This window comes from Dendropsophus ebraccatus, chromosome 1 (genome assembly GCF_027789765.1).
Source record: "Dendropsophus ebraccatus isolate aDenEbr1 chromosome 1, aDenEbr1.pat, whole genome shotgun sequence".
NCBI lineage: Eukaryota > Metazoa > Chordata > Amphibia > Anura > Hylidae > Dendropsophus > Dendropsophus ebraccatus.
The window spans coordinates 229,522,173-229,532,565 of NC_091454.1; the positions used below are offsets into that span (position 1 = coordinate 229,522,173).

Genomic DNA, 10,393 nt, shown 5'->3' on the forward strand with positions numbered 1-10,393 from the left:
GGTGCATCGTGCATCCCTAATACAGTATATACCTAGGTTATAGCTGTATATACTGTATATATATATGGTCTTCTACTCCTTTGGGTTGTGGATTTGAACAATTACCTGCGTTATTTTACGGATCATGTGACCAGGCTCCATCACATTACTCATCATTATAGAGGAAGCATGGTGTGGTTTCTACACAGAACTCTCAATGGAATCACCTCAGTGTGAACAGGGCCTAAGGTTGACTCCTCTAAAAACTGCTGGAGGTTGTAGTAGCGGCTTCCGAGCGCCCCCCACAGGTCTTCCCCCGAGTGTTTCCCCCCCACAGATCTCCCCCCGAGTGTTTCCCCCCCACAGATCTCCCCCCGAGTGTTTCCCCCCCACATGTCTCCCCCCGAGTGTTTCCCTCCCACAGGTCTCTCCCCGAGTGTTTCCCTCCCACAGGTCTCTCCCCGAGTGTTTCCCTCCTACAGGTCTCTCCCCGAGTGTTTCCCCCCCCCCCCCCCGAGTGTTTCCCCCCCACAGGTCTCCCCCCGAGTGTTTCCCTCCCACAGGTCTCCCCCCGAGTGTTTCCCTCCCACAGGTCTTCCCCCGAGTGTTTCCCCCCCACAGGTCTCTCCCCGAGTGTTTCCCTCCCACAGGTCTCCCCCCGAGTGTTTCCCTCCCACAGGCGCAGATTACCCCGATATCACGCAGGAGCCTGTAGATGGCGCTGTGGGCATTACTCTATAGGCATTGACCCCTGGTGGCGCAGCGGGAAATTGCACTGGTAATTCTGAGAAAGTATCTTTGTTGGTGGGGACTGGAAAGGATGAGTGCAGGCTCAGAGGTAAGTGGTCACTCAGGAGGGGTTAGTGGTCACTCAGGAGGATCAGTGGTCACTCAGGAGGGGTTAGTGGTCACTCAGGAGGGGTTAGTGGTCACTCAGGAGGATCAGTGGTCACTCAGGAGGATCAGTGGTCACTCAGGAGGGGTCAGTGGTCACTCAGGAGGGGTCAGTGGTGACTCAGGAGGGGTCAGTGGTCACTCAGGAGGGTCAGTGGTCACTCAGGAGGGTCAGTGGTCACTCAGGAGGGGTCAGTGGTCACTCAGGAGGGGTCAGTGGTCACTTAGGAGGATCAGTGGTCACTAAGGAGGGGTCAGTGTTCACTCAGGAGGGGTCAGTGGTCACTCAGGAGGGGTCAGTGGTCACTCAGGAGGGGTCAGTGGTCACTCAGGAGGGATCAGTGGTCACTTAGGAGGGGTCAGTGGTCACTTAGGAGGGGTCAGTGGTCACTCATGAGGATCAGTGGTCACTAAGGAGGGGTCAGTGATCACTCAGGAGGGGTCAGTGGTCACCCAGGAGGGATCAGTGGTCACTCAGGAAGGATCAGTGGTCACTCAGGAAGGATCAGTGGTCACTCAGGAGGGGTCAGTGGTCACTCAGGAGGGGTCAGTGGTCACTCAGGAGGGATCAGTGGTCACTCAGGAGGGGTCAGTGGTCACCCAGGAGGGATCAGTGGTCACTCAGGAAGGATCAGTGGTCACTCAGGAAGGATCAGTGGTCACTCAGGAGGGATCAGTGGTCACTCAGGAGGGCTCAGTGGTCACTCAGGAGGGCTCAGTGGTCACCCAGGAGGGGTCAGTGGTCACCCAGGAGGGGTCAGTGGTCACCCAGGAGGGGTCAGTGGTCACTCAGGAGGGCTCAGTGGTCACTCAGGAGGGGTCAGTGGTCACCCAGGAGGGGTCAGTGGTCACTCAGGAGGGCTCAGTGGTCACTCAGGAGGGCTCAGTGGTCACTCAGGAGGGGTCAGTGGTCACTCAGGAGGGATTATTGGTCACTCAGGAGGGGTCAGTGGTCACTCAGGAAGGATCAGTGGTCACTCAGGAGGATCAGTGGTCATTGAAGAGGAGTCAGTGCTCACTCAGGAGGGGTCAGGAGAGGAGGAGGCTGATCTTATAGGGGGGTCACAGCAGCACAGAGGATGTCAGGAGAGGAGGGGGCTGATCTATAGAGGAGGTCACAGCTGCACAGAGGATGTCAGGAGAGGATGAGGCTGATCTTATGGGGGGTCACAGCTGCACAGGGGATGTCAGGAGAGGAGGGTGCTGATCTATAGAGGAGGTCACAGCTGCACAGAGGATGTCAGGAGAGGAGGGGACTGATCTTATAGAGGAAGTCCCAGCAGCACAGAGGACGTCAGGAGAGGAGGGTGCTGATCTTATAGGAGAGGTCACAGCAGCACAGAGGATGTCAGGAGGAGGGGGCTGATCTTATAGGGGAGGTCACAGCAGCACAGAGGATGTCAGGAGAGGAGGGTGCTGATCTATAGAGGAGGTCACAGCTGCACAGAGGATGTCAGGAGAGGAGGGTGCTGATCTTATAGGAGACGTCACATCAGCACAGAGGATGTTAGGAGAGGAGGGTGCTGATCTTATAGAGGAGGTCACAGCAGCACAGAGGATGTCAGGGGAGGAGGGGGCTGATCTTATAGAGGAGGTCACAGCAGCACAGAGGATGTCAGGAAAGGAGGGAGCTGTTCTTATAGAAGAGGTCACAGCAGCACAGAGGATGTCAGGAGAGGAGGGGGCTGATCTTATAGGAGAGGTCACAGCAGCACAGAGGATGTCAGGAGAGGAGGGGGCTGATCTTATAGGAGAGGTCACAGCAGCACAGAGGATGTTAGGAGAGGAGGGTGCTGATCTTATAGGAGAGGTCACAGCAGCACAGAGGATGTCAGGAGAGGAGGGTGCTGATCTTATAGGAGAGGTCACAGCAGCACAGAGGATGTTAGGAGAGGAGGGTGCTGATCTTATAGGGGAGGTCACAGCAGCACAGAGGATGTTAGGAGAGGAGGGTGCTGATCTTATAGGAGAGGTCACAGCAGCACAGAGGATGTTAGGAGAGGAGGGTGCTGATCTTATAGGGGAGGTCACAGCAGCACAGAGGATGTCAGGAGAGGAGGGGGCTGATCTTATAGGAGAGGACACAGCAGCATAGATGATGTCAGGAGAGGAGGGTGCTGATCTTATAGGGGAGGTCACAGCAGCACAGAGGATGTCAGGGGAGGAGGGTGCTAATCCTATAGGAGAGGTCACAGCAGCACAGAGGATGTTAGGAGAGGAGGGTGCTGATCTTATAGGGGAGGACACAGCAGCATAGATGATGTCAGGAGAGGAGGGGGCTGATCTTATAGAGGAGGTCACAGCAGCACAGAGGATGTCAGGAGAGGAGGGGGCTGATCTTATAGAGGAGGTCACAGCAGCACAGAGGATGTCAGGAAAGGAGGGAGCTAATCTTATAGGAGAGGTCACAGCAGCACAGAGGATGTCAGGAGAGGAGGGGGCTGATCTTATAGGGGAGGTCCCAGCAGAACAGAGGATGTCAGGAGAGGAGGGGGCTGATCTTATAGGAGAGGTCACAGCAGCACAGAGGATGTTAGGAGAGGAGGGTTCTGATCTTATAGGGGAGGTCACAGCAGCACAGAGGATGTCAGGAGAGGAGGGGGCTGATCTTATAGGGGAGGTCACAGCAGCACAGAGCATGTCAGGAGAGGAGGGGGCTGATCTTTTAGGGGAGGTCCCAGCAGCACAGAGGATGTCAGGAGAGGAGGGGGCTGATCTTATAAGAGAGGTCACAGCAGCACAGATGATGTCAGGAGAGGAGGGGGCTGATCTTATAGGGGAGGTCCCAGCAGCACAGAGGATGTCAGGAGAGTTGAGACCTCTCTCCATCCTGTATAGACATTATATGTGTGACCAGTCAGGGGCAGCACATGTCTGACCGCTGCATCTACTATAGATGTCTTGCTGCGACTACACTGACTACGACTACGACTCTCTAGAAGAGGAGGAGGAGGACGAGTGCTCTGTCAGGTGAGAGGTCACATGACTGCACTGGCTATATGTCATGTGGCATTAACCCCTTCCCTCCCTCAGTGATGACGCTGCGCTCTCCTCTCAGCTCAGCAGATGGACCTGAAGCTTCTCCTCATCGGTCCCAGACGCCGACACAGTGTGACGCATCCCTGCTGTGCTCAACATCCTCAGGTAGGAGGGGGGGAGGAGGATGGTGGTGATGGTATATGATGGTTTGGTGGATGATGGATGATGATTGTGATGGTGAAAGATGATGATGATGATTATGATGGATGATGATGATGGATGATGATTATGGTGGGTGATGATGATGGATGATGATTATGGTGGGTGATGATGATGATGGCTGAAGATTATGGTGGGTGATGATGATGGATGATGATGATGGATGATTATGGTGGGTGATGATGATGGATGATGATGGATGTTGATGGGTAATGATTATGATGGATGATGATTACGGTGGGTGATGATGATTACGGTGGGTGATGATGATTATGGTGGATGATGATGATTATGGTGGGTGATGGATGTTGATGGGTAATGATTATGATGGATGATGATTACGGTGGGTGATGATGATGATGGATGTTGATGGGTAATGATTATGATGGATGATGATGATTATGGTGGGTGATGATGATGATGGTGGGTGATGATGGATGTTGATGGGTAATGATTATGATAGATGATGATTACGGTGGGTGATGATGATTATGGTGGGTGATGATGGATGTTGATGGGTAATGATTATGATGGATGATGATGATTATGGTGGGTGATGATGATGATGGGTGATGCGACACCTTCCTTCCTCCAGCCACAGACCTCACCTCCACCTGTCGTGTCCTCCATCATCCCACCTTTGAGGCTTATTACGCCGCGGTTGCCGTTTACCGTAACCTGGAGACTTGGGAGATGCAGCAGAGGAGGCAGGAAGGTAACAGACTCCGCCCACTATATGATCTAACTCCACCCCCACTGTACTACAATCCTCATCATCCTCTCTCCATCCAGGGATCACTGCAAACCCCGGAGAATATTTCTACACCGACCCCTTATTACCCCCGGGACACCGAGTGTATAACTGCCTGTCATCTGCCAATCACAGTGTAAGTAACACCCTGCAGGGGGCGGGTTCATAGCTCCTCCAATCAGTATCACCCTGCAGGGGGCGGGCTCATAGCTCCTCCAATCAGTATCACCCTGCAGGGGGCGGGCTCATAGCTCCTCCTATCTGTATCACCCTGCAGGGGGCGGGCTCATAGCTCCTCCTATCTGTATCACTTGCAGGGGACGGGCTCATAACTCCTCCTATCTGTATCACCCTGCAGGGTCAGGCTCATAGCTCCTCCTATCTGTATCACCCTGCAGGGTCAGGCTCATAGCTCCTCCTATCTGTATCACCCTGCAGTGGGCGGGCTCATAGCTCCTCCTATATGTATCACCCTGCAGGGGGCGGGCTCATAACTCCTCCTATCTGTATCACCCTGTAGTGGTCGGGGCTCATAGCTCCTCCTATCTGTATGACCTCTCAGGGGGCGGGGCTAATAGCTCCTCCTATCTGTATCACCCTGCAGGGGGCAGGCTCATAGCTCCTCCTATCTGTATCACCCAGGAGGGGGCGGGATCATAGCTCCTCCTATCTGTATCACCCTGCAGGGGGCAGGCTCATAGCTCCTCCTATCTGTATCACCCTGCGGGGGGCGGGCTCATAGCTCCCCTAGCTGTTGCGGGGTCCCTTGGATACTTATCAGGGTGGTCCGGAGTGGTCAGTATTGCCACCCACAGAAAGGGGAGATGATCCAAGCAATGTGTGTGTGTGTGTGTGTACTGTGACGGTGCTTGACGAGAAATCACAGTGCCATACTTGAAGTAGGCAGCAGATAATACAGAAGATCAGAGAAGTAGAGAGGAGAATGTCTAGAGAGTCCCAACGCAAGTAGTACTGTGCTCTGCCGGGACTTTACAGGTAGAATAAGTAGAATACTTGAAAGAAGACAGAATATTTGTGCCCGTGTTTTGACTCCTTTGTTTTTGTACCACCTATTGCCCACCAGTGACCCGTCCTAGAGGGTGACACGAGCCCTAGACCTTGAGGAGAGTTATGGCTTTGTGTCCTTCCTTTACAAAGTCTAACGGCAAAAGACACTAGACTTCCTCTACCCTCTAGTTAGGAAGTCCTCTATGTGACTTCCTACCTACAGCCCCTGTAAGGTGTGCTGTGAGTGGGTGAGGAGTGCGTATATGAGAAGTAAAGAGATTACAGATCCATGTGATATACAAACAAGCAATAACCCTTTAAGTACATCAGCCGTGCAATAACTGAATATACACACTTACAATAACGATATCTTGTGGCGAAACTCTGGTACTACTACATCACCACTTACACTCAAAAAGTACAGGCTTTTACGAAGGGTGTAACCAATAGCAACACCCATTTTGGGACACCACACTATCTGTATTACCCTGCAGGGTCAGGCTCATAGCTCCTCCTATCTGTATTACCCTGCAGGGGGCAGGCTCATAGCTCCTCCTATATGTATTACCATACAGGAGTTGGGCGCATAGCTCCTATCTGTATCACCCTGCAGGGGGCGGGGTCAACTCTTACACTTCTGTCTCTTCTTGTTGCAGGTGCTTGGCTGTTTCCGTCTTCAGGCTCCGCCTCCCATCATGGCCTCCTTCATCCTTCCCTCTATTTATGACCCTATGGTTGATGAGGCAGAAGATTTGGAGGACGCCCCCTCCCTGCAGTCTGGCTGGGACCCTCTGGCTATTAGCCCTCAGCTGTCCGTATTGGGGTGTGCAGACTCCTCCCCCATCCCGTACATGACCTCAGAGCTGGAGGCGGTGAGCGCTCTGCTGTGCTTGGCCTCTGGGGCCCCGTCCTGTGCACGTTAGAGCCCAAGCTCCGCCCCCTGCTGTTTTATGTATATGTTGTCGGTATAAGGGCCTAATACATGGAGCAATAATCCTCTGGCAGATCGGACTTCCTGCACATTATTGATTGGCTTTAGAGTGTCAGCTCTGCAGGGGAGCGCAGCCTCTCCACTGGACACTACATAGCACAGGTTCTCTATGGGCCAGATCACAGCGCCACCTGCAGGCCAGGGAGAGTACTGCACCTCTCAATGATTACAGGTGATGGAAGCAAGAAACCAAACTCTGCCGTCCATCACCATCCAGATCTACTTCTATATCCAAGACAGCCCCTATATCATGTATAGAGAGGTAGTCACAGCCCCGCCCCCTTTATATCCTGTGTATAGAGAGGTAGTCACAGCCCCACCCCCTGTATATAGAAAGGTAGTCACAGCCCCGCCCCCTTTATATCCTGTGTATAGAGAGGAAGTCATAGCGCCGCCCCCTGTATATAGAAAGGTAGCCACAGCCCCGCCCCCTGTATATAGAGGTAGTCACAGCCCCGCCCCCTTTATATCCTGTGTATAGAGAGGAAGTCACAGCCCCACCCCCTGTATATAGAAAGGTAGTCACAGCCCCGCCCCCTTTATATCCTGTGTATAGAGAGAAAGTCACAGCCCCACCCCTATATATATAGAGAGGTAGAGGTAGCCACAGCCCCGCCCCCTATATATCCTATATATCCTGTGTATACAGAGGAAGTCATAGCGCCGCCCCCTGTATATAGAGAGGTAGCCACAGCCCCGCCCCCTGTATATAGAGGTAGTCACAGCCCTGCCCCCTGTAAATCCTGTGTATAGAGAGGTAGTCACAGCCCCGCCCCTGTATATCCTGTGTATAGAGGTAGTCACAGCTCCACCCCCTGTATATCCTGTGTATAGAGAGGGAGTCACAGCCCCGCCCCTGTATATCCTGTGTATAGAGGTAGTCACAGCTCCACCCCCTGTATATCCTGTGTATAGAGAGGTAGTCACAGCCCCGCCCCCTGTGAATAGAGAGGTAGTCACAGCCCCACCCCCTGTATATAGAGAGGTAGTCACAGCCCCACCCCCTTTATATCCTGTTTATACAGAGGAAGTCATAGCCCCGCCCCCTGTATATAGAGAGGTAGTCACAGCCCCGCCCCCTGTATATAGAGGTAGTCACATCCCTGCCCTCTGTATATCCTGTGTTTAGAGAGATAGTCAGCCCCGCCCCCTTTATATAGAGGTGGTCACAGCCCCGCCCCCTGTATTTCCTGTGTATAGAGAGGGAGTCACAGCCCCGCCCCCTGTATATCCTGTGTATAGAGTGGTACTCACAGCCAAGCCCCCTGTCTATCCTGTGTATAGAGGTAGTCACAGCTCCGCCCCCTGTATATCCTGTGTATAGAGGTAGTCACAGCCCCGCCCCCTGTATATCCTGTGTATAGAGTGGTACTCACAGCCAAGCCCCCTGTCTATCCTGTGTATAGAAGTAGTCACAGCTCCGCCCCCTGTATATCATATGTATAGAGGTAGTCACAGTCCCGCCCCCTGGATGACATCACTTGGTGCAGAAAAGACTCGGACTCGGGAGCTGTTCAGACACTTTATTATTACACATAGCTTACACAATGCAGTTTTCCTGCGGCTTTGGCTGCTACACAGACAACAGTCTTTTTGCTGCTGCCACGCCCCCCCCCCCCCCCTCATAAAGGGTGGAGCTTAGGCGTTGCCATGGAGATTATCCACAAACCAAACACAGGACAAGCTTATGGCAAGCAGGCATTCTCATTGGCTCAGATTCTTTCCCCTCCCCCCGTCAGCACTTGGAATGTTCTATTTACACACAATATAAGGGGGGGCCTAGGTCATGTGATCGTCCTGGCGTAGGGGGCGATGTGATTTCGGTCCCCTCCCCCGGGTTATATATCGCGCTCTCTGTAATGTAATAAAATCTCCAGATTATAATAATACTCTCCTTATAATAATCTATATATATATATTATATCATCTCCATAAACTTCTATTCATAGATTCATCAAAAACATAGAACACGCAGACGCGTCTAACACTGATCCGCCGCTACACGCACGCCAGGCCGCCATATTGTGGATGAAGACGCCATTAGGTCAAGTCAGTGTGAGGAGGCGTCTGGTGCCTCGTACCTCGCAGTTCTGTCCTCACTACCTAGTAAAGCACCAGGCGACTTCTACCCACAAGATGGCCGCCGTCCTGTGCGTCTATGCCCGGCGGGTGGCGGCAGTACCACAATCAGAATGAGGTTTTGTCAGATTTTGGCTTTTGGTGAAAAAACAAAAACACTGTAAATCAGTTTCTGGTTTCCATAGCTTTTGACCCCGTGACCCCACCCCTTGCACAGGGTACGGGAGAGCAGCCATTTTGTTTCCTTTCCTGCATACAGCTACACGGTACCTACCGGAGGCTACTAGAGTCTTTGAAGCTTATAACGATGATGTCACGTTCTGACACGTAAACATGGACGCCTGGAACACCAGGAAGCCATTTTGGAAGTAGAGTAGTAGTCTGTTATCCTTTCCTTCAGAACACAAAATGGTTTCCGGCGCTGTGTGACAGGCTGCGGTCCGGTAACAGCGGGGTTAATGTTCTTACCAGCATCTCTGACCTTCATATTGACGACTCCTCGTCGGCGACGCTCCAGTTGCTATGGCAATGAGTCAGCGTCAGGCTCCAGATAATCCCGCTGTCCGGGCAGAAGGCACATGATTCATTTCTGTATTCTCAGTCCTGATATTTTGCGTCAGTTGTGAGACAAAGTGCGGATAATGGCGGATGAAGAACGGCCGGCAGTAGGAACAGGGCGCGGGCGGCAGCAGGGATAAGGGACAGGGCGCGGCTGACAGCAGGTACAGGGCGCGGGCGGCAGCAGGGATAAGGGACAGGGCGCGTCCGACAGCAGGAACAGGGCGCGGCCGGCAGCAGGGATAAGGGACAGGGCGCGGCCGGCAGCAGGGATAAGGGACAGGGCGCGGCCGGCAGCAGGGATAAGGGACAGGGCGCGGCCGACAGCAGGGATAAGGGACAGGGCGCGGCCGACAGCAGGAACAGGGAGCGGCCGGGCAGCAGGGATAAGGGACAGGGCGCGTCCGACAGCAGGAACAGGGCGCGGCCGGCAGCAGGGATAAGGGACAGGGCGCGGCCGGCAGCAGGGATAAGGGACAGGGCGCGGCCGGCAGCAGGGATAAGGGACAGGGCGCGGCCGACAGCAGGAACAAGGGACAGGGTGCGGCCGACAGCAAGAACAGGGTGCGGCCGACAGCAGGGATAAGGGACAGGGCGCGGCCGGCAGCAGGGATAAGGGACAGGGCGCAGGCGGCAGCAGGGATAAGGGACAGGGCGCGGCCGGCAGCAGGGATAAGGGACAGGGCGCGGCCGACAGCAGGAACAGGGCGCGGCCGGCAGCAGGGATAAGGGACAGGGCGTGGCCGGCAGCAGGGATAAGGGACAGGGCGCGTCCGGTAGCAAGGATAAAGGACAGGGCGCGGCCGGCAGCAGGAACAGGGCGCGGCCGGCAGCAGGGATAAGGGACAGGGTGCGGCCGGCAGCAGGGATAAGGGAAAGGGCGCGGCCGGCAGCAGGGATAAGGGACAGGGCGCGGCCGGCAGCAGGGATAAGGG

At 54.2% G+C, this 10,393-nt stretch overlaps 1 protein-coding gene across 3 annotated transcripts; it reads left to right on the forward strand.

The window, feature by feature from the left end:
- The first annotated feature begins 694 nt into the window (after positions 1–694).
- SAP25 (Sin3A associated protein 25) lies at positions 695–6,834 on the forward strand. 3 transcript variants are annotated; one of them, XM_069948105.1, is made up of 6 exons: positions 695–817; positions 3,770–3,843; positions 3,932–4,017; positions 4,667–4,786; positions 4,864–4,958; positions 6,487–6,834. In XM_069948105.1, the coding sequence occupies exons 1-6, from the start codon at positions 800–802 to the stop codon at positions 6,751–6,753; spliced, it is 660 nt and encodes a 219-aa protein (XP_069804206.1). In that variant the 5' UTR covers positions 695–799; the 3' UTR covers positions 6,754–6,834. The 3 variants fall into 3 exon arrangements, with proteins under 3 accessions (XP_069804206.1, XP_069804355.1, XP_069804275.1); XM_069948254.1 differs by having other exon boundaries at positions 723–817; positions 3,712–3,843; positions 3,907–4,017; XM_069948174.1 differs by having other exon boundaries at positions 723–817; positions 3,712–3,843.
- Positions 6,835–10,393: the final 3,559 nt, after the last annotated feature.